The 24965-nt window shown below is 40.5% G+C and overlaps 1 protein-coding gene across 4 annotated transcripts in view; it reads right to left on the bottom strand.

Annotated features, from left to right (window-relative positions):
• Positions 1 to 21728: 21728 nt before the first annotated feature.
• The window catches only part of ZNF638 (zinc finger protein 638), a 144985-nt gene continuing 141748 nt past the window's right edge, over positions 21729 to 24965 (bottom strand). For all 4 annotated transcript variants that reach the window (XR_014082153.1, XM_081590369.1, XM_081590375.1 and 1 more), the window contains one exon: positions 21729 to 22082. Coding sequence is in view for 3 of the 4 variants with exons in the window: in XM_081590369.1 (XP_081446495.1) it covers positions 21998 to 22082 (85 nt within the window). In the remaining variant the exon portion in view is untranslated. The remainder of the gene's footprint in view (positions 22083 to 24965) is intronic.

Genomic DNA, 24965 nt, shown 5'->3' with positions numbered 1-24965 from the left:
CTCAGATGGTAAAGACTGAGGTTGGGGCAGAGGACAAGAGGTTTCTTGCGAGAAGGAAGGAAATGGTCTGAGTCAAGGTCCTGGGAAGAGGGAGGGAAGAGAGAACATCCTGGCTGGAGTGCAGACTGGGAGGAGGAGGGATTGGAGGAAGTGAGGCTGGAGAACCACACAGGGCCCGTGCAAAGCTGCCTGCAGCCCAAGTCCAGAGGGATGGCAGGACCTGGTTTACTTTTCAGCATCTCCCTCTGGCTGCCTTTGGGGGAATGGGGTGCAAGGGGCCAGAGTGGGGGTGAAGAGGCCAGTTAGAAGCCACAGCAGAGGGTCAAAGGGAGATGTGGTGGTGACTTGGCCCACAGGGGTGAAGGAGGAGATGGAACTGAAGTTAAAGCTGGGAGGAAGTAGGAGGGTCATTCTGTGAGCAGGTGGAGTAGATCAAGTTTCTTGCTGCTGAACTTGGCCTTTATGTGTTACTGGAGAAGACACATTTGGCATGGATGAAGTAATTGGCTGATTCATTCATTCATTTACCAATATGTATTGTTCAGTTGCTCAGTCGTGTCCGACTCCTTTGGGACCCAATGGACTGCAGCACACCAGGCTCCTCTGTCCATGGAATGTCCCAGAAAAGAATACTGGAGTGGGTTGCCGTTTTCTTCTCCAGGGGAATTTCCCTACCCAGGGATTGAACCTGCATCTCCTGCATTGGCAGGCAGATGCTTTACTGCTGAGCCACTGGGGAAACCCTAACCAATATGTATAGGGTACCTCATATACGGCAGGAGTGTGCAGATTTCAGTTGTAGAGAAGGGTACCAAGTAGGGAGTAAAACTTAATTTCATTGGAAAGAAGGACAAGAGGCCCTATTGCTCTAGGGAAAGTCCAAATTATGGTCTATTTTTAAAGAAGTACAGTTTGGCTCTATTCAGATGCATAAAGCAACATGAACCTGCTGTAAGGCTGAGCTAAAATTGGATCCAAGAAACATTTAGCTGCTTGGAGACATGGTGAATAAAGTGATTTAAAAAGAACCAGCTTTCTTTATAGGTTAAACATCCCCCTTGCAACTTCTCTGTGCTGTTTACTCATGCAACAAGTTCTCTTCAAATTTGTTATCCACAGCCTCATCTATACAGATACGAACCCCTAGTGGGAATGCCCCCCAACTTTATTGCTCAACATAGGGCATGTTTGGGTTTTCTCCTCTGTTTAAAAGAAATATGTTCTCTGAGACCACCCCCCGAACAACAGAGAAAGACACTTGATTCAAGTAAAAGCAATTTGATGATCTCTCCTAAGAATTTGGAATTGGGAATGAGATGCTAGCTTCTGTATGTGGCTGGAACTCAGATGAATAAAATGGAGGCTCAGAAGGCACCCCATGCAGGGAGAAATGGAGAAAGTTCAGCAGTCAGAGAAAAAAAGATCACAGGGGTGGGGGGAGAAAACAGAAAGACACACTTTCAGGCATTTGTGGATCTCATCCCTCATGAGTCTTTTTGCCCATGAATTCTGAGATGGCCTTGGAGGTGAATATTCATCATTTTTAGCTCCCAGCTTTCAACCTCTCCTTCCTAAAACACCTCTCACCACTTCTTGTAAGTGGTCTCGGAGCAGAAGTGCCCGCCTCTCTGGAAACTTCAGAGTCAGGGCCTCCCCCTTCCTGTCACTGCAGCGTGGCCAAGGCTCAGCCAGTTGGACACTCTCTCCCAGGACTTCAGAGTCCTTAAAGGAGCTTCGGGAAGTCAGACATGACAACTGCCATGACAGCAAATGACCAGTCTTTTCGTCCTCTAGGACGAAGGATCACAGTTGTGACTCCTGTCGCCCTGAGTTCTGTTTGTTTCCCAAGACACCACTGCCAGCTTCTCTCCATTCTGTGGGCCCCCAAAGCTCTCCTGTAATCCTCTCTTGACTAGGATGCCCAGGCTTGGTTGAGACTGCTAGCAGCCAAGAATCCAACTGTATCCAGTGTCTTTAGAGTGAATCCATCCATATCCTATTTAGGGCAATTTGAAGCATTACTCTGTTTCTTGCTATTGAAAAAAAAACCTTGGCTATGACTTTCAAGGTATATGAAGCACCACTAGAGTCTTATATTTCTGTGTCTTCTCTCCTTTGGAACTACGGCTGGGATCAGATCAGGAAAGACATAAAGAAGTGGAGAACATGAGGACTTAGAGCTTTGATGTAACTCAGAAAAATTCCTAGGGGTGTGTGCGTGTTTGTGTGTTTTTGTTGGGGCGGAGAGGTTTTTGGGCTAGTGTCTGTCCCTTAATTGGGGCATTATGAGAGAATAACCAACAGGAGCTGCCACGTACGATTGCACAGGTAGAACACTGAACAATGATACATGCTGACCCTCATAAACCATAACTGTGTCAAAGTTAGGATCTCTAACTAAAGGTACTAAACAGGAAGTCAGTCAGCTTCAGCTCAGGAAGCCTTCAAAGGTGAACTCTACTCTGTAGATAGCCTGGCTGACATACAGAAGTTATACATCTTCATGTAGTTACATTTATCAGTCCTTTCCCTTATGGCTTCTACTTTTGTTGTCTTGATAAGTAATCCCTGCTTCATCCAAGGTTACATGATGACTTACCTAGATTTATCAAGATTTGCTTACATTTACCTATAGTTACCAGTAAAGTTTTTTCAATTCTTAAAACTCTCTCTGGAGTTACAGTTTGGTTTCTCCTCTGAGAAAGAAAGTAAATAAGTAGAACCTTTCCCAACTTAGGCAATTTAAAGAAAAACTATTTGAATCGTCGAGGTCAATCTATTTTAGCTTCCATGAGCTCAGTTCCTCCAAGACCACATGCTCTGTGTTCTGGGCACAGAAATCCAGAGAGTCAGGTGTACAGGGGACAAAAAGTAGGGGTGGTATCAGTGTTAGCTCCCAGTCATCGTATGACCATTGACAAATTTAATATCGCCGAGCTTTAGTTTCTTCATCTATAAGATAAACAGAATCACAGTTTTTGGTGAGGGTAAAATGAAAATAAAACACATGTAAAACACTATTTTAAGGCTTTTCTGGCCTCGATAGGATTTTTTTTATCACAGCAGGTTAAAAAATTGCAATATTTCAGGATACAGAGGCTGCTCCAAATATTTTATTAATCTTTTATTTCTTATCAAATGCAGAGATGCCCACTCAGTACCTGCCAACTATCTGCCAACTAAGAAGAAAGTGTTTGTAAACACTCTATGACTTCGATGTTCTCAGCCACACACATCTCTGCCAAGCTTGTTAAGAACCACAGACCCTGATCCCACTCTGGTCATCTCATCTGCTTTCCCTGAGGAGAACAACTCATGGTAGTGTCAGAAGCTTTCAATTTGCCATGAAAGGGACCTTCCGGAGGATCTACCATAATAAACACTTAGTAGTGCAGCTCAGTTCAGTTCAGTCGCTCAGTCATGCCTGACTCTTTGCGACCCCATGGACTGCAGCACGCCAGGCCTCCCTGTCCATCACTAACTCCCCGAGTTTGCTCAAACTCATGTCCATTGAGTCGGTGATGCCATCCAACCATCTCATCCTCTGTCGTCCCCTTCTCCTGCTGCCCTCAATCTTTCCCAGCATCAGAGTCTTTTCCAATGAGTCAGCTCTTTGCATGAGGTGACCAAAGTATTGGAGTTTCAGCTTCAACATCAGTCCTTACAATGAATATTCAGGACTGATTTCCTTGAGGATGGACTGGTTGGATCTCCCTGCAGTCCAAGGGACTCTCAAGAGTCTTCTCCAACACCACAGTTCAAAAGCATCAATTCTTTGGCTCTCAGCTTTCTTCACTGTCCAACTCTCACATCCATACATGACTACTGGAAAAACCATAGCTTTGACTAGACAGACCTTTGTTGGCAAAGTAATGTCTCTGGTTTTTAATATGCTATCTAGGTTGGTCATAACCTTCCTTCCAAGGAGTAAGCGTCTTTTAATTTCATGGCTGCAGTCACCATCAGCAGTGATTTTGGAGCCCCCAAAAATAAAGTCAGCCACTGTTTCCAGTTTCCCCATCTATTTCCCATGAAGTGATGGGACCAGATGCCATGATCTTAGTTTTCTGAATGTTGAGCTTTAAGCCAACTTTTTCACTCTCCTCTTTCACTTTCATCAAGAGGCTCTTTGTTCTTCTTCACTTTCTGCCATAAGGATGGTGTCATCTGCATATCTGAGGTTATTGATATTTCTCCTGGCAATCTTGATTTCAGCTTGTGCTTCATCCAGCCCAGCGTTTCTCATGATGTACTCTGCATAGAAGTTAAATAAGCAGGGTGACAATATACAGCCTTGACGTACTCCTTTTCCTATTTGGAACCAGTCTGTCATTCCATGTCCAGTTCTAACTGTTGCTTCGTGACCTGCATACAGATTTCTCAAGAGTCAGGTCAGATGGTCTGGTATTCCCATCTCTTTAAAAATTTTCTACAGTTTACTATTGTCCACATAGTCAAAGGATTTGGCATAGTCAATAAAACAGATATAGATGTTTTTCTGGAACTCTATTGCTTTTTCAATGATCCAGCAGATGTTGGCGATTTGATCTCTGGTTCCTCTGCCTTTTCTAAAACCAGTTTGAACATCTGGAAGTTCACAGTTCATGTATTGTGGAAGCCTGGCTTGGAGAATTTTGAGTATTACTTTACTAGCATGTGAGATGAGTGCAATTGGGCAGTAGTTTGAGCATTTTGGGACATTGCCTTTCTTTGGGATTGAAATGAAAACTGACCTTTTCCAGTCCCATGGCCACTGATGAGTTTTCCAAATGTGTTGGCATATTGAGTACAGCACTTTCACAGCATCACCTTTGAGGATTTGAAATAGCTCAACTGGAATTCCATCACCTCCACTAGCTTTGTTTGTAGTGATGCTTCCTAAGGCCCACTTGACTTCACATTCCAGGATGTCTGGCTCTAGGTGAGTGATCACACCATTGTGATTATCTGGGTTGTGAAGATCTTTTTGTATAGTTCTTCTTTGTATCCTTGCCACCTCTTCTTAATATCTTCTGCTTCTGTTAGGTCCATACCATTTCTGTCCTTTATTGAGCCCATCTTTGCATGAAATGTTCCTTTGGTATCTCTAATTTTCTTGAAAAGATCTCTAGTTTTTCCCATTCTATTGTTTTCCTCTATTTCTTTGCACTGATCACTGAGGAAGGCTTTCTTATCTCTCCTTGCTATTCTTTGGAACTCTGCATTCAAATGGGAATATCTTTCCTTTTCTCCTTTGCTTTTTCCTTTTCTTTTCCCAGCTATTTGTAAGGCCTCCTCAGACAGCCATTTTGCTTTTTTGCATTTCTTTTTCTTGGGTATGATCTTGATCCTGTACAATGTCACGAACCTCCGTCCATAGTTCATCAGGCACTCTATCAGATCTAGTCCCTTAAATCTATTTCTCACTTCCAGTGTATAATTGTTAGGGATTTGATGTAGGTCATACCTGAATGGTCTAGTGCTTTTCCTTACTTTCTTCAATTTAAGTCTGAATTTGGCAATAAGGAGTTCATGATCTCAGCCACAGTCAGCTCCCAGTCTTGTTTTTGCTGACTGTATAGAGCTTCTCCATTTTGGCTGCAAAGGATATAATCAATCTGATTTCAGTGTTGACCATCTGGTGATGTCCACATGTAGAGTCTTCTCTTGTGTTGTTGGAATAGGGTGTTTGCTATTACCAGTGTGTTCTCGTGGCAAAACTCTATTAGCCTTTGCCCTGCTTCATTCTGTACTCCAAGGCCAAATTTGCCTGTTACTCCAGGTGTTTCTTGACTTCCTACTTTTGCATTCCAGTCCCCTATAATGAAAAGGACATCTTTTTTGGGTGTTAGTTCTAGAAGGTCTTGTAGGTCTTCATAGAATCATTCAACTTCAGCTTCTTCATCATTACTGGTCAGGACATAGACTTGGATTACTGTGATATTGAATGGTTTGACTTGGAAACAAACAGAGATCATTCTATCGTTTTTGAGATTGCATCCAAGTACTGCTTTTTGGACTCTTTTGTTGACTATGATGGCTACTCCATTTCTTCTAAGGGATTCTTTCCCACAATAATAGATATAATGGTCATCTGAGTTAAATTCACCCATTTCAGTCCATTTTAGTTCGCTGATTCCTAAAATGTCAACATTCACTCTTGCTATCTCCTGTTTGACCACTTCCAATTTGCCTTGATTCATGGACCTAACATTCCAGGTTCCTATGCAATACTGCTTTACAGCATCGGACCTTGCTTCCATCACCAGTTACATCCACAACTGGGTGTTGTTTTTGCTTTGGCTCCATCTCTTCATTCTTTCTGGAGTTATTTCTCCACTGAAGGTGGAGGTGCATACTGGGCACCTACCGACCTGGGGAGTTCATCTTTCAGTGTCCTATCTTTTTGCCTTTTCATACTGTTCATGGGGTTCTCAAGGCAAGAATACCGAAGTGAAACACTAAGTAATACCCAATACTGAAACACTTAGTAAATACCCAATAAATAGAGACTATTTTTATCCATTCAGGCATGGCTGGGATACTGAGATGTGAGTTCAGAATGGAGGGTTGGGGTTCCCATGGTCTGAAATTCCCCCTGAAAGCCCCAGCAGCTTGTTGGCTGAAGTGCATGGAGAACCGCCCTGGGACTACCAGAAGCAGGTCCATCTATATGCACTGTCCTCCTTTCAAATCAATTCCAAAAGATGGGGACTCTCTAGAGAGGATGGAGGAAAGCACACATCCACAGGTACATGGGATGGGGCATTGGAGGATGGGAGAGAGGGCAAGAGTGCACTTATGAGGTGATCCAAACCAAAGTGATAATGGAAAAGAACAAGAGATAAACTTTTTCCAAAGTGAGGCTATTCATCTTCTGGAAAAGTCAACAACATCCCAGGATGTAGTTCCAGCCCAGGCAGAGAGCAGGAGGCAGGTCCTGGTGATGGGTGGTTCCCTGCTGAGGCACAGATGAAGGTCTACGCAGAGTGGGTGCCCACGAGGAGCAGTGGTGAGGGGTGCCTACTGTGCATCTCTGGGCAGAGCTGAGCCACAGAGCTTTCTGAAACGTACACTCCAAAGGACTCCTGTTGCTACCTGGGGAGACAGCACCAGAAAAGGCCTCAAGAATATTTCCAGGACTTAAGAGGGCAACAAAATGTTGGCATTTTCAGCGTAGCTTCCTTGCCTGAAGGCTGAGACTTTGGAAGAGAAAGGACATCAAGAAAAGTGAACATTTGACTCATTAGTGTTTCTTAAAGAGTGCTTGATCCAAAAGTCTCATTGAATTCTTCTTGCAAAAAATGGAGACATCTAGGTTCCTCTGTACTCCCGATTACTATTGAATCAAAATGTCTGCAAACGGCTCAGGAATCTGGCTTTCAACAGGTCCCCAGTTATTCTCATATGGACCAAAGACCAGGAAACACTGACCTCAGTAGTGTCAAAGCACAGGCTTTGGCTCTTTGGATCATAACTTTAAATGCCAGGTGAATGCACTCTTGAATCCAGAGGGTGTACATTTCACAAGGACTGAGAAGATGATGTTTATCTGGAGATTGGCTTGAAGTGAAGAAAGGGAGCATTTGGAGGAGGGAGAAAAGCTAAGGAAGATAATTTTCAGCTAAAAACTGTAAAACCAGTAGGACAAGAAAAGGACAATGGCAGCAGTGTAAAAGGATGACTCTAGAGTCAGACTACCTGGATTCAAACCTTAGCTCTTTACCCTCTAGCTGTATAGCCTTGGGCATACTTTCCTGAGACCTTGGTTTCCTTGTCTGTAAAATGAATACTGTAGGAAAAGTGCTCATGATGATTAACAGTTATATGTCAACTTGACTGGGCTAAGAGATGCCCAGATAGCTGGTAAAACATTATTTCTGGGTGTCTGTGAGGTGGTTTCTGGAAGAGATCAGTGTTTGAATCAGTAGAGTAAGTGAAGATCACCCTCATCAATGCTGGTGTGTATTATTACTGATTGGAACAAAAGGCAGAGGAAGGGCAGGTTTGTTCTCTGCCTGAGCTGGGACATCCACCTTCTCCTGCATTCAGACACTGGTACTCTGGTTCTTGAGCCTTCTCAGACCAAGACTTACTCCATCAGCAACCTCCACTCCCACTCCTTCCTGGTTCTTCGGCCTTTGGGTTGGAACTAGAACTATACCATCGGCTTTTCTGGGCCTCCAGCTTGCAGGCAGCAGGTCGTGGGACTTTTCAGCCTCTGTAAGTGCGTCAATCTTCATAATAAATTTCTTTCTGTGTATTTGTATGTATCCTATTTGTTCTCGGAGAAGGCAATGGCACCCCACTCCAGTACTCTTGCCTGGGAAACCCCATGGACGGAGGAGCCTGGTAGGCTGCAGCCCATGGGGTCGCGGAGAGTCGGACACGACTGAGCGACTTCACTTTCACTTTTCACTGTCATGCACTGGAGGAGGAAATGGCAACCCACTCCAGTATTCTTGCCTGGAGAATCCCAGGGACGGGGGAGCCTGGAGGGCTGCCGTCTATGGGGTCGCACAGAGTCGGACATGACTGACGCGACTAAGCAGCAGCAGCAGCAGTATTTGTTCTGTTTCTCCAGAGAACTCTAATACAGTGCTTTATAAACATTGTATGTGCTTGGTGTATACTGACCATTCAGTAAATATTAGTTAATTGTTACTATTGTTTTATTATTACTATTGGAAAGTATAGCTATTATTTAATTTCATAAAATTAGAACTTTAGAAGTGAAGCCACAAATAATATTTATAGTCTCCACAAATAATATTTAAGATCTCCAACATCTATAAAAATGTTATAAGCTGTCTTAGTCCATTTAGGTTGCTATAATAAAAATAACATAGACTGCTGTTGCTGCTGCTGCTAAGTCGCTTCAGTCGTGTCCGACTCTGTGCGACCCCATAGACGACAGCCCACCAGGCTCCCTCGTCCCTGGGATGCTCCAGGCAAGAACACTAGAGTGGGTTGCCATTTCCTTCTCCAATGCATGAAAGTGAAAAGTGAAAGTGAAGTCACTCAGTCGTGTCCGACTCTTAGCGACTCCATGGACTGCAGCCTACCAGGCTCCTCCGTCCATGGGATTTTTCAGGCAAGAGTACTGGAGAGGGGTGCCATTGCCTTCTCCGAACATAGACTGGGTGTGTCATAAACAAAATTTTCACTCGGAGGTTGGAAGTTATCACCTCAGGGAGCCCATATGGTTGAATGAGGTCTCTTCTAGGGGGTCACAGACTTCTCATTGTGTCCTCACATGGTAGAAGGAAACCAGGAATACCTCTGGACCCTCTTTAAAAAGCACTAATCTCATTCATAAGTGTTCCACCCTCATGATGTAAACACCTCCCAAAGGTCCTACCTACTAATACCATCACCTTTAGGGGTTAGGATTTCAGCATGTAAATTTGGGGGGGCCACAAACATTGACACTATAGCAGAAGCATTTATGGTTTTAACAGTAGAAGTATTGCAGAAACCCAAAGTGGTGAAGCCATGGCATTGGTGGTTCAGTGGTAGAATTCTTACCTGCCACGCAGGAGGCCCAGATTCAACTTAGCGACTGAACAACAATAAAAGTGGTGGAAGATACTCCTTGTTCAAAGTAGCACAACTACCAGAAGGCAGGAGAGAGAGTCTTGCTGATCAAGAAGATATAGTCCTGCATGGAAATCCTCACCAAGATTCATGCAAGAGGGGCTGTAGGTGAGGAATACAGGCGAGGGGAAACTGGAGAAAATAATTACTGGAGATGATGATTCTAGGGCAAGGGTTGGCCCAGGTGCTGAGGAGAGACTTCCACTCTCTGGACATTTGGGAGAAGTTACAGTAGCTCAGGTGTAGGCATCTAGTAATATCTTGACTTATCTCAGGGACCATTCCATCACTTAGAAGATGAACTGAAAAAGAAGGGACCTGCTATATGGAGCATAATCCTGGCTGACAAGAAAGAACTGGTTAGAGAAGCAGGCACAGAAGGAAGCCTGGGGAGAAATCAGCTTTGGGACGAACACGACCCAGGGTGATGACTGGTTTTCAAGGCTCAAACTCTGTGATTTCAGTAGGACTCTGTCTTTCCACAACTTTCTTCACAACTAGGCTCCCTCCAACCCAGGGAATCCACTTAACTCCTTGATCCTGGCAAATTTCCACCCTTACCAAGAGCTTTCTTTTTATAGAGTCAGCTGAGAAAGATACTGAGGTTCTTACTTCCTACCCAGCCACAGCACTTCACAGATGCTCTTCTTTCTTGCCCAATCATTACCTGATGTCTGATCCAGAGATCAGATCTACAGGCATCCTAACATTGAGAACACTTTCTCAACGGTGATCCTCTTCAAACCTAGGCTTTGGGATCAATCTTTACTAATATTCAAGTCCCTTGCTTTTAGAATTGGGTACTCATCAGAGCATCCTTAGCTTGTCACACCCAGCATATAAAATAATAGGAGGGAAAAGAGATTTTAAAAAGAATCACATAACATGATTGCTATGGTCTCCACTTCTATTATTTGGTAACAAGGCCTATACTGATAATCACAGTTTAATTTTCCCATTACTCATTCCATCTTCTGCTTATACTCTGCCAGCAGGAATGCTGGGAAGATTTGAGTCCTTGCTGGTCCTGTCTTTATTGGATTATTGCAGTTTTCCATTGAGCAGGGCTATTGGGCAAGTGAGTCCCAAGAAGCATACTCTCATGAACCTCCTGGCTTCCAAACATAGCCCTTCTTGCCCCCACTGTGTAGCAGCAACTCATTTTCCCCCGTAAACAAAAACAATCATCCATCAGGTACAATGATCTCTTTCCCTTTCTGTTGGTCCAGTGGCATGAGGAACCCCAAAAGGTGACAGGGTGGTCTCAGCTTCCAATTCATCCTGGGGGACGCATCCTTCCTTTGGGTACTTGAACTTCCAAAGACTGAGGCCAAGGTCACAAAGATGGGAAATAAAAATCCTTCAATTGGGATACTATTCCTTAGTTCCCAAACCTATGCATTCTGGCCATGGGGGAGATGGTACCTGTTGGCCTCTATCTAAGGTATATAAAGCCTCTGTAAGACAACACCCACACTTTCCAAATGTCTCCAATTTGTGCTGTAACTAGTCTTTAGCAGCTCATTCTACCTATCAGCCAGCTGCTTCTGCATTACGCGGCATATGGTAAAACTTGTGAAGTTTGTGGGCATGAGCCAATGGCCCACATGTCCATTTACAAAAGAACGCATCTCCTTGTCAAAGTGATGTTGAATGTTATTCCACGGTGATGGTTACATCCGTTCAAAAATGGTGGTATGATCAGAAGTCCTGATTTCAGGAAAGACAAATCCATACCCCAAATGTGTATGTATCCCTGGTGAGGACAAAGCATTGTACCCTCAATGATGAGATGGGCTGAATGTAATCAACTGGCTACCAAGTGGCTGGGAGGATCTGTGGGGAATGTGTCATACTGGGGCTCCTCACCCTTACCTGCTCTGTGACACCGGATGAGGTACTACTTCAGAGTTGCCATGGAGGCCTTCTGGTTCTCCACGCCTGTTTTAATTGTAGGCTAATAACTTGTCTCTTTTCCCCTAAATGTGCTAACCGGGGCCATGGGAAACCAGATTAACTCTAAAATCTTTATAATCACTATTGTTGTTACAGTGATGTAAGTGCCACAGATACCTGGTCTTCCAAAGCCTGCCCTTTATACAAGGTATCGTTCCTTAATACCACTGGTGATAATTGGTATAATTGTGAGGACACTGCATATCAGATGACCATGTCCTATTCATCCCTGGCAAAGAGGTTACATAATATTCAAACAAATGACCAACACAACTCAAGAATCCACTTTTTAAAAATTTTCACTTTGAAATAATTATGGGTTCATAGGAAGTTGCAAAGAAATGCATAGGGAAGTTCTGTGCACCCTCCCGCCAACTCCCCCCACCCAATGCTAACATTTAAGCAACTATAGACCTATATGAAAATCACCAAGTGGTATTAGTAAAAGCCATGAAGCTTTTTCAGTTTCACCAGTTATACATGCACTTGTGTGTATATGTGCTATGCAGTTTTTTTGTATAGCCTTGCATCACCACCACCATGGTCAAGAAAATCAACTATACTATCAAAGACTATTTCACATCACCCCTTTATAGTTACACCTATCCTCTCTCCCATTCTTTAATATAGATTTTTAAAAATATTTATTGATTGATTGGTTGCTGTGCTCGGTCTTCCTTAATGCTAATGAGCTTTCTCTAGTCAAGGTGAGTGGAAGCTACTCTTTAGTTGCGACATGAAGGCTTCTCATTATGGTGGCTTCTCTTGTTGCAGAGCATGGGCTCTAGAGCTCGGGCTCAGTAGTTGTGGCACAGAGCTCAGATGCTCCACAGCTTGTGGGATCTTCCTCAACTAGAGGTGAAACCAGTGTCCCCTGCACTGACAGACGGACTCTTAACCACTGGACGACCAGGGAAGTCCAAGACTATATATTCTACATATAAGAAAGACCTTTGTTGGATTTGTGATTTGTAAATATTTTCTGCTAATCTATAATTTATCTTTACTGTCCTTTTAGGTCTTTCACAGAACAGAAGTTTCACTTTGATGACATCCAATTTATCCATTTTTCCTCTTGTGCATTAAACTTTTGGTGTCAAATCTAAGAACTCTGGTCAAATCCTAGATCCTTAAAATTTTCCTTACACTCTTTTCTCAAAGTTCCCTAGTTTTATGTTTTACATTTAAATCCATGACCACTTTTGCGTTTTTAATGTTAAGGTGTGAAGTTTAGGTTGAGGTTCAATTTTTTGCTGATGGATGTCCAACTGCTCCAACACCATCTAATGTAAAGGCTACTTCTCATCCATTGAACTGCCTTTGCTTCTTTGTAAATAATTTATTGGGTATATTTGAACGGGTCTATTTCCAGGTTTTCTATTCTGTTTCATTGTTCTCTGTACCTCTCTCCCTCTACTAGTACCATGCTCTAGTGATTAGTGCACCTAAATGTAAGACTTAACATGAGAAAATGATTTATCATTTTCTTATCTTGGATAGGCTCTGGTCTTTTCACCAATGGTTGTTCTGCAAATATCTGTGACTCTGGTGGGCCCAAGAGAGGAGGTGAGCTCAGGGTCCTTCTATTCTAGCATCTTGGCCAATCCTTCTCCACTCTTCCAACTGTATGTGTCCCATATATACAGTAGAATAACCTTGCCTATGTCTACAGAAATAAAAGGCTGGCTAGGATTTTGACAGGAATTGCACCAACCTATAGAACAATTTAGAGGAAAATTAACAACTTTACTGTGTTAAATTTTTCAATCCATGAACATAATAAATCTATTTAGGTCTCCCTTTAATTTCTTCCATCAGCATTTTGTAAGTTTCAAAATATAGATCCTGAACATATTTTTAAATTTATTTTTAATTGAAGGATAATTGCTTTATAATATTGTGTTAGTTTCTGCCATACATCAACATGAATCAGCCACAGGTATACATATGTCCCACCTCCCACCCCATCCCAACTCTCTAGGTTGTCAGAGCCCCAGTTTGAGCTCCGAGTCATACAGCAAATTCCCACTGCCCATCTATTTTACGTATGGTATTTTATATGTTTCCATGCTACTCTACCCATTCGTCCCACCCTCTGATCCTGTACACGTTTTGGTACATTTACATAAATCATTTTCTTTTGGAGCAATGGTAAACAGTACTGAATTTGAAAAAAATTTGGTTTCTACTTATTTATTGTCAGTAAATAGAAAATACACAAAAATTCATTTTTTACTGCTCATATATCTTACTGAATACAGTAGTTCTAGAAGTTTTGTTGTAGGTTCTTTGCAGTCTTCTATGTAGACAATCATATGATCTGCAGATTTCTATTTCTTCTAATTTGTGCTTTTGTATGTTTTTTCTTGCAGTGGCTACAATTTGTAGTACTATGTTGAGTAACAGATGTGGGAGTGGCCAGCCTTTCATTACTTGGGATCTGAGACGGAAAACAGTCTGTCAGTGTCAAGTGGTATGCTAGCTGTAGATTATCCGAAGTGGATCCTCTTTACGAGACTGCAGAATTTCCCATCTATTTTTAATGTTTTCTTTTAAACCATGAATTGGTGCTGAATTTTGTCAAATGTCACTTCTGAATCAAAAGATACAGTTCTTTCCTGCTTTAGCCTCTTGATAATGTTGGATTATATTGATGAGTTTCCATATTGAACCAGCCTTGCACCTGGAATAAACCTCTCTAAAATATGTCAGGAAGTATTCCTTCTACTTTCTGAAAGAAATTGTATAAAGTACTTCTTTGAATGTTTCAAAAAAATTTTCAGGGAAACTATCTCAGCCTGGAGTTATTTTTTTTTTGAGAGTATTTTAATTACAAATTCAATTTTAGCATTATCCAGGTTCTCTACTTCATCTTGGCTTCATTTGGTGGCTTTAGATTTTTGAGGAACTTGTCCATTTCTTCTGAGTTTTTTAATTTGAGCACAGTATTCCTTTATTATTCTTTTAATAACTACAGTATCTGTTGTGACATTTCCTTTTTCATTCCTGATATTAGTAGCTTGTGTCTTCTTTACGTTAGTCGCTCAGTCATGTCCGATTCTTTGTGATCCCATGGACTACAGTCCACCAGGCTCCTCTGTCTATGGAATTCGCCAAGTAAGAATACTGGAGTGGGTAGTCATTCTCTTCTCCAGGGAATCCTCCCAACCCACAGATCAAATCTGGGTGTTCTATATTGCAGGCAGATTCTTTACCATCTGAGCCACCAGGGAAGTCTTCTTTTTGTGAATCTTGCTGAGGTTCATCAATTTTGTTGGGTTTCTTAACGGAGTAGCTTTGTTTCATTAATTTTTCCCTCTCATAGTCCTCTTTTCAATTTCATTAATTTCTGCTCTTTATACTTTCCTTTTTGGGGTTTTTTTGCTCTTCTTTTTCTAGCTTTTTTACATGAACTTAGTGATTTGAGATACTTCTTTTACAAAGTAAGCACTTAAATTTCCCTCAGTAGTGCTGTACTCAATATATCAGCAAATCTGGAAAACTCAGCAGTGATCACAGTATTGGAAAAGGTCAGTTTTCATTCCAATCCCAAAGAAGGGCAATGCCAAAGAATATTCAAACTACCATACAATTGCACTCATTTCACATGCTAGCAAGGTTATGCTCAAAATCTTTCAAGCTAGGCTTCAACAGTACGTGAACCAAGAACTTCCAGATGTACAAACTGGGTTTAGAAAAGGCAGAGGAACCAGAGATCAAATTGCCAACATTCACTGGATCACAGAAAAAGCAAGGAAATTCCAGAAAAACATCTACTTTTGCTTCATTGACTATGCTAAAGCCTTTGTGTTGATCACAACAAACTGTGGAAAATTTTTAAAGAGACAGGAATACCAGATCATATTACCTGCCTCCTGAAAAGCCTGTACGTGGGTCAAGAAGCAACAGCTAGAACTAAACATGGGAAAATGGACTGGTACAAAATTGGGGAAGAAGTATGATAAGGCTGCACACTGTCACCCTGCTTATGTAACTTGTATGCAAAGTATATCATGCATGCAAAATGCCAGGCTGGATGAATCACAAACTGGAATCAAGATTGCCAGGAAAAATATCAACAAACTCAGATGTGCAGATGGTACCCCACTCTAATGGCAGAAAGTGAAGAGGAACTAAAGAACCTCTTGATGAAAGTAAAAGAAAAGAGTGAAAAGGCCAGCTTGAAACTCAACACTCAAAAAACTAAGATCATGGCAAATAGATGGGGAACAAGTGGAGATAGTGACAGATTTTATTTTCTTGGGCTCCAATATCACTGCAGATGGTGACTGTAGCAATGAAATTCAAAGATGCTTGCTCCTTGGAAGAAAGCTATGACAAACCTAGACAGCATATTAAAAAGCAGAGACATCACTTTACCAACAAAGGTCCATATAGCCAAAGTTGTGATTTTCCCAGTAGTCATGTATGGATGTGAGAGTTGGACCACAAAGAAGGCTGAGTGCCGAAGAATTTTGATGCTTTTGAATTGTGTTGGAGAAGATTCCTGAGAGTCTCTTGAACTGCAGGGGTCAAACGAGGCAATCCTAAAGGAAATCAACCCTGAATATTCATTGGGAGGACTAACCCTGAAGCTGTGCCAAGAGCCAACTCATTGGAAAAGACCCTGATGCTGGGTAAGGTTGAAGGCAAAAGGAGAAGGGGCAGCAGAGACTGAATGGTTAGATAGCATCACCAACTCAATGAACATGAATCTGAGCAAACTGGGAGATAGTAGAGGACAGGGGAGCCTGGTGTGCTGTAGTCCATGGGGTTGCAAAGAGTTGGATGTGACTTAGTGACTGAACAACAGATTTTGATGTTTGCATCTTCATTCCTTCTTTTTTTCCTTCAAAAATCTTCTTTGACCCATAGATTATTTAAAAGGGTGCTGTTTAATTTCCAAGTGCTCGTGATCTTCTTATTGTCACTATGTTGTTGATTTTTGTGGGATTCCATTATGGTCAAGGAGTCTATTCTACATTATTCTGATTGTTTTAAATGTGTCAAGGTTTGTTTTATGGTCCAGATTATGGTCTATGTTGGTGTACATTTTATATGTGCTTGAAAAGAATGTGTATTCTGCTATTGCTGGGTGTTCTATGACTGCCAATTAGTTCCTGTTGATATGATGATTTTCATCAGCTTTTCTATATCCTTGATGATTTTCTCTCTAGCAATTGTATCAATCAGTGACAGTGTGGTATTGAAGTTCCCAAGTATAATTGATTTTTCTACTTCTCCTTTTAGCTCTATCAGTTTTGCTTCATGTATTTTAAAGCTTTCTTGCTTGATTTTAAGCATTTAGATTGCTACATCTTTTTGGTGGATTGATCTTTTTATTGTCATGCAATATTCCTCTTTGCCTCTAGAGTATAATTATCTGATATTAATATAACCAGTTTAAAAGAACTGGTGGCCCAGTTTTGAAGTATAGTTTCCTAGAGCCACTTGCAGTACTGATTTTTCTATCAATCTGTCTCAGTAAGAAACATCACACTGAATAATGGAAATAAAAACAAAAATAACAAATGGGACCTACTTAAAACTCAAAAGCTTTTGCACAGCAAAGGAAACGATAAGCAAAATGAAGACAGCCCACCGATTGGGAAAAAATATTTGCAAATGATATGACTGGTAAGGGATTAGTCTCCAAAATTTAAAAAGTTTATGACACTTTACAGCATCAAAACAGTCCACTTAAAAAATGGGCAGAATATCTGGATAGATGTTTTGCCAAAGAGGACACACAGATGGCCAACAGGCACATGAAAAGATATTCAGTGTCACAAGTTATTAGAGAAACGCAAATCAAACTACAAGAGGGTATCACCTCACACTGGTCAGAATGGCTATCATCAAAAATTTCACAAACAACAAAAGTTGGAGAGGGTGTGGAGAGAAGGGAACCTTCTTATACTGTTGAGGGGAATGTAAATTGGTACACCCACTATAGAGAAGAGTATGGAGGTTCCTTAAAAAACTAAAAATAGAGATACCATATGACCCTGCAAATCCTACTCCTGGGAATATAACTGGAGAAAAAAAATGATATGAAAGGATACATGTTCCCCAATATTCACTGCAGCACTGTTTTTACAATAGACAAGGCATGAAAACAACCTAAATGTCTGTCAACAGAGGAATGGATAAAGAAGATGTGGTACATATATACAGTGGAATATTACTCAATCATTAAAAAGAATGAAATCATGCCATTTGCAGCCACATGGATTGACCTAGGAATGTCATACTGAGTGAAGTCAGGCAGAGAAGGAAAAAGATATGACATCCCTTATATGTTGAATCTAAAAAGAAATGATACAGATGAACTCACTTACAAAACAGAAAGACTCACAGACTTAGAAAATGAAATTATAGTTGCTGGTAGGGAAGGGTTAGGGAGTTTGAGAAGGTCACGTACACACTGCTATGTTCAAAATGAATAACCAACAAGGACCTACTGCATAGCACATGGAAGTCTACTCAACATTATGTGCCAGCCTGGATGGTAGGGGAGGTTGGGGGAGAATGGGTACGTATCTATGTATGGCTGAGTCCCTTTGCTGTTCACTTGAAACTACCATGTTGTTAATTGGCTATACCCCAATACAATTAAGCTTTAAGTTTGAAAAGAAAAAAAGAAACAGCATACTGATATTAGGATAACTTGAGGAAGATTTAATAAAGGTGTGGAGGCTCTGGGGAAAAATGGGTAGTTAGCACCTTAGGATGAGTATCAGCAGTTACTAGCTACTGGAACCTAAATGGAGATTCCTATAAAGAACATACAGCCTTGATAAAAAAATATTGATCTATGGTTGAAGTACAAAGCCAGTCTGAGGTGATCCTGCAAGGAGGGAGCCAGCAGAAATACTCTAACCTCATTCTGTTCAATCTCTTGCCCTGACTTGTCATTCAAAGCCACTAAGAAGTGGACAAGCAAGGGATGCAGTTCACATAGGTTAGCCTCCTAGGCAGAAAGCAGGGTGAGAAAAGGTAGAGTGGATCCGGAAGGCCAAATAGAAACTATCTAACAGTTCCTAACCTGAAGGACTTCTCTCTTGGATTATCTCTAGGTTTATAAAACTCGAATTCTAAAGAGAGGCTTATAATAACTATATCTATCTAAAACTGGAACTGGCCACAGTGGTAGCACCCAGGCCCTAGAAAATACTCCTTCAATGGACAGACACTCTGGTAAAATGCCATGGAGAATTTCAAGCTTCTGAGGACTGCTCTTGCTGACCTCTGACAGCCCTCCCAGCACTGAGATTCCACTGCCAAGACAGCTACAACAAAACAGCCTGAAAAGTATGGAAACTAGTCAGTGTGAAGGTCCTAACCACTAGCATTAGGAATCAGGCGGGAGTCCAGAGGAAGCAGACTGGGATTGTCCACAGGACATGACAGTCACTGTGTATGCGGATGCTTGAAGCAAAGCTGAGGAGATGAAAGAGATAAAAGACTAGTGGACATTAGCCACAGATGAACAAGGAAAGCAGCAATATTACATTACAGAAAGTATGGGGAAAAAAAAAAGCCATTCCCTTACACCAGCGTCAGAGCAGGTGGTATGTAAAAATCACTGTGTGAATGTAATTTTCGTAAATATGGGATTTCCTCTCAAAACTGCAAATTTTCCCTTGACGATGGGATGAAGTTCAAATTCCTTACCTTAACATCTAAAGCTATGAGTCTGAGAGAATGCTAACAAAATGCAAGAAAATGTGTTAGTTCTCAGAACTGAAAACCCTGAGGTAGGGTGGCTTCCACACTGGTCCCCAGTGGCAGGACTACCTAGAAAGGAAGAAATGAGTGCTTCACAAACAAGCATTAGTAATCACATATACAAGCCCTCCTAAGTACCTTTCATTCCCACCTCTAAACCTCACTTCCCCACCACATCAACCCTTCTCTCTCAGGTCTTGGAGCTACAGTATAATTCCCTTTAATTGACATGCTGGACAGATGAGATTCGAAGTTTGAAATACTTAGGTACTAAGCTCTTCTACTCAAGGAGAAAGGCGCCCTGGGCGAACACAAGAAGGCATGATTTTTGCCTTCCTTCAAACTGTAGGTCACAGGTATAATTCCAAGTTTAATGACACAATGTATTTAAGCAAGAAAGGCCTGAAATACAAGCTAATTACTTAAGCAAGGGCTCCAAGAAAGAAAATAGAGAGTCAACACTGTTCTGTTGAATCCATTTCCTTTTGTCTAAGTGTTCCTCAGGTTTCTAACATAATATAGCTTTGAATATTGTGAGTTAGACGAACTTGGTTGGGTCACACTAAACAAGAGCCCCAGCAGCTCACAGTAAAGTATGGGGCCACTTCTATAACCGCAGAGTAGTTGTATCTCATTGCAAAAGTTTGAACCTCACCTTTGCAACATCCCTGAGGTGTCTTGACCCCCTCCTTCCCTGGCTATGATAGCTGACCACAGGAGTTTGCCTCGGGAAGGCAGTGGCAACACGTCTGTTGGAGTTAGCGGACTGAAAATTAGAAAGTTTCAGACAACAGGGCCATAAAAGGGTAGATAACACCTGAGTGCAGCTCCCAGTCAGTCCCTGCAGTGTCTGTTACAAGTCAGGCATCTTTTCTCTGGCCCTTAATTCATGACTAGCACCACCTCAAGGGCCTACGCACACCTGGAATCAAGAGGCTGTCCTCGCTGCAACCGAGCCTAGGAAGAGGTGGTGCATCAATTACACTTCTACTCAAGCCTCTGGCTAATCTTTTCAAAAAGGCACCAACAAACTCCAGGTGCCCCTCCTGGCCACAAGGAAGCTTTTCTTGGCAAGTAAGGAGAGGTTCAGAGGCTGCAGCTGTTCTACAGGCTGAAGGAGTCACCCTAGATGCAGTAGGGCTGCCCCTGCTAGGGGAATGCAGCCCACTAGCAGGAGTGTACAAAGGCAGAGCAATGGGCATAGTCTATTTCATAAAGCCCAAACTGGGAGAAGGGGCAGTCTATAAAATACTTAAAAATAATAAAAACTGAATATGACCGCTTTTTATCATCATCATTTACTGCAGGCAACTCTATACAATATTAGTGATAAAATACCCTACACTACCAGAGACCACTCCTACCAGTGAGCTACCAAGATTTTCCACCTTATCCACTAATGCTTTTGCAAGTAAACAAAATACTCCATCCCTATGCAACGAAGGCCATCCTTCTTCCTTCTCTGACTCCATCACTATGTTTATCTATGAATTTCTCTTCCTCATGACCCCAAGGAGTCTAATCAGCTGACCAGAACTGTGAAGGGTAAAAAAGCATGGGGCTCTGGGATAAGATATACTGGTTTTCCATTCCAGTGCTATCACTTGCTAGTTGTAGTCACCATCTCTTTGAGCTTGCTGCCTCATTAAGTAGAATGGGAATTATCATAGCATCTATTTCCTAGGATTATTTTGAAGATTAACTGAGAATGCTGCAAAACATTTAGCATTCTGGCACATAGGTAAGATTCATATTCCACATACTCCTAGATTATGAGAATTAAATACTACAAGCCCACACAATATTCTTTTTTTCACTCACTCCTGACTCTAGTTTCAATGTCTAGTTTGATAAATTAGCTCATCTTAACATAAGAATTCTTTTTCATATGAATTACATGTCTACAGTCACTGGAGTTGTTTCCTCACAGGTTGTATTACTTTCTCTGTATGAAAACTTAAAATTTAAGCAAAGTAAAACCTTCATCTACAAGTTCAGTGCCACTACAGTATAAGAAGCTGGCCAAGTGAGGATGTGCTAACCACTTAGCTTCAGTTCATGCCTAAAGTATACTTTAGTTCAATTGAAATGTATAGTCCATTGACATTTCATTAAATTATTGATACACATAGGGTCCAAGTCTATCATCTTTCTGTAGTTTTCAAATAGAAAACTTAATCCTTTATTTGCCCTTTCCTTTTCTTGGGGGGGGGTTAGATTATTTTTTAGTAATCATTTATCTTCTCTATTGACTTTTTAAACGTATCAGTTCTTTTTTTTTTGGTTTGGTGGTAGATGGTTAATTTATCACCATCTATCTTGAGTTATCATATCACTTCACAAGTAACATAAAAATTTACAACAGTATAATTCCATTTTACTAACCTTCCTCCTCTTTGTTGTAATTTTTCTTTTCCATATGTTACTTCCATGTTTTACTTTTCCATGTTATTTCCATATTTTACTTTTCTATATGTTCCAACTCTCAACATCTATACCTCTCAGCATTCAGCAAAGGTGAAGTTGTCAACTATCTTTTTAGGCTTTTGTTACCATATAACCCTTTGAAAAAGACAGGAACATGATTTATATACAATATATATACATATACCCTTTTTTAAAAAAGTTCAGCAAATACCTCAGAAGCCTGTAATGTTTTGCTGATGCAGATTCATAGGTGTCAGGGCAGAACAAAGTGGTAGAGAGTCAATCACAGAACCCTATCTCCCTTTTTTCATGGATTCTGTAGCATAGAATACGTTTTCCATTTCCCACTCTTTCTTTCAAATCTTCTAAAGATCTTCTTATAAAAACCACTCCTTTAAGAAAAAAAAAAATACTAAAGTTTTATTAAAAGATGTACTTCAGCTCATGGAACATGTAATTTTAACTTCAGCAGTTTTGTAATATATGAAAGTTTCAGCATCTGGCAAATCCCCTTCTCTTATGTTTATAAAGGATTCAGATATTCCCAGCTTCTCCTCCACCTTCAGCCTCTGCTTTTATTGTCACTGGATCCTCATTAAGGTTGGGCTTCCCAGGTGACACGGTGGTAAAGAATTCACTTGCCAAGGCAAAGACCCAAGAGACATGGGTTTGATCCCTGGGTCGGCAAAAGATACTTTGGTATAGGAAATGGCAATTCACTCCAGTATTTTTGCCTGAAAATCCTATAGACAGAGGAGCCGAGTGGGCTACAGTCCATAGAGTCACAAAGAGTCAGACATGACTGAGCACACAGGCATGCACAAGATTTCCATTAAGGTTAGCAATCAACGGCACAAGGTTACTTGATTATCCCATGGGTATGACTCTGCATATATACATAAAAAAATATATTACAAAATTAACAAAGAAAGGTTACTTGTATCAGAAAGAAAACCAAGAGAATGGAGATTGAAAAGGTAACCCTTAGAAATAAAAAATGAAATTAAACAAATCTCAATGTTAATCTAGATGGCAGCGCAACTGTTAACTATTGCAGGTGACTTGCAAGCCCTATACTTTGAAGACAAAGTGAAAGGAAAAGTAGAAAAATATTTAAATTTTTATTGGAGTACAGTTGATTTACAATGTTGTGTTAGTTTCAGGTATACAGCAAAGTGCATCAGTTATTCAAATACACATTTCTGTTTCGTAGATAAGTTCATTTGTAACATTTTTCAGATTCCACTTATAAGTGATACCATGTATTTGTCTTTCTGTGTCTTACTTCACTTTGTGTAACAATCTCTAGGTCCATTCATGTTGCTGCAAATCACATCATTTTGTTCTTTTTTTACTGCTAACTAATATTCCACTGTAGATAAGTACCACATCTTCTTTTATCCATTCTTCTGTCAATGGACATTTAGGTTGCGTCTATGTCCTGGCTATTGTGGATAATGCTGCAATGAACACCGGGCTGCATGTATTTTTTTGAATTATGATTTTCTCTAGATACGTGCCCAGGACTGGGATTGCTGAATGATATGGTAGCTCTATTTTTAGGTTTTTGATGAACCTCCATACAGTTCTCCAAAGTGGCTATACCATTTTACCTTCCCAACAGTGTAGAGGTTTCCTTTTTTTTCACATCCTCCTCAGCATTTACTGTTAGTATTAATAGATTTTTGGATGATGGCCATTCTGACTGGTGTGGTACCTCATTGTAGTTTTGATTTGCATTTTTCTAATAATTAATGGTGCTGAGCATCTTTTCATGTCCTTTTTTGGCCATGTGTATGTCTCTTTGGAGATATGTCTATTTAAATTTTTCACCCGTTTTTTGTTGGGTTGTTTCTTTTGATATTAAATTGCATGAGCTGTTTGTGTATTGGTTTGGCCCAAGAGTTCGCTTGGGTTGGAAAAACCTGAAAGAAACTTTTGGCCAGCCCAGTTATTTTGGAGATTAATCTTGTTGGTTGCTTTGTTTGCAAATATTTTCTCCCATTCTGAGGGTCATCTTTTCATTTTGTTTTATGGTTTCTTTTGATATGGAAAAGCTTTTAAGTTTAAAATTTTGTTTTTAATAATCACATTGTTGGTTGTGCTCTTGGTATTGTTAATTCTAACTGATGTCCTTAAGAATCAGAATTTCTAACATAGGACAAAGAAAGATTTAGATTTAAGACAGAGAGACAAATACATCCGGTCTTAGTTGTGGCATGTGGGATACAGTTCCCTGACCAGAGATTGAACTTGGGTCACCTGCATTGGGAGTGCAGAGTCTTAGCCATTGGACCACCAGGGAAGTCTCCATGATGCATTTTAAGAACAAAACATATAATTCCAAGTTCCATCTACTGAAGAGCAATAACCAAATACAAGCAATGAACACCCTAAGTAGCCACTGTTCTTTACGAAATGGCTGACTTCAGATCTAGGGCAGGAGGTATACAAAACGAGTCTGCAAAACCTTCACAAACAAATAGCAAGGAACCTATGAAAATTACTTGTGTCATGTTAAAAAGAATGAAAAGTCAAATCAAAAAGGCCAAAAATGAAACAATTTGAATTCAGGCTAATATTGCAAAGGTCTTGCAACAAATATACTAAGATTTATGAATTCAAATACTTAAAATTTGCTTCTCAAACTATGTGATGGATTGGTTTAGGTTTTACCCCTATTTTTTAATCTATCACAGACTAATATTTGTACAATTTTTTTAATTAAATAAAAAACAAACAAATAAAACTACAAGCCCAATTTTAAAAATTGTTAGATCCAAGAGACAGTCTCTGTCCAACTGTGATAAATTTTCTCAACACTTTCGATTTCTGTATTAATACCAGTTTGTGGACTGGTCCTAGATCCAAAGATCAAATTCTGAGTAGCATGGCTTTACAGAACTGAATATCTCATTTCTTCATTAAATAAAACACCAGAAGAGAGTCTCTATATTAAAAATAATTTAAAAGACCTATGAACACTAACAATGTATGGATCTAACTTTGATCTTGATTTAAACAGTAAAAGAAAATAAAAATCATTTATGAAAGAGTAGAAAATCTGAACTTGATTTTTATTTAAGAAATATTTTTAATCATATTATTGGTTATGTTAAGAATCCTTATCTTTTAGAAATACATAATGAAACATTTATGGGTAAAATGACATGCTGAGATTTACTTTACAATAATACGAGAAGTGAAACTAGGTAATTAGTATGTAAAGATAAATTACTGTATTCTTTTTAAAATGCTTGATATTTTCTACAATC

The sequence above is a fragment of the Giraffa tippelskirchi genome, chromosome 4, assembly GCF_054371585.1.
Source record: "Giraffa tippelskirchi isolate mGirTip1 chromosome 4, T2T-mGirTip1v1.2.pri, whole genome shotgun sequence".
Lineage (NCBI taxonomy): Eukaryota > Metazoa > Chordata > Mammalia > Artiodactyla > Giraffidae > Giraffa > Giraffa tippelskirchi.
The sequence above is the reverse complement of the archived record's forward strand: the minus strand, read 5'-3'. Positions and strand labels throughout refer to the sequence as shown.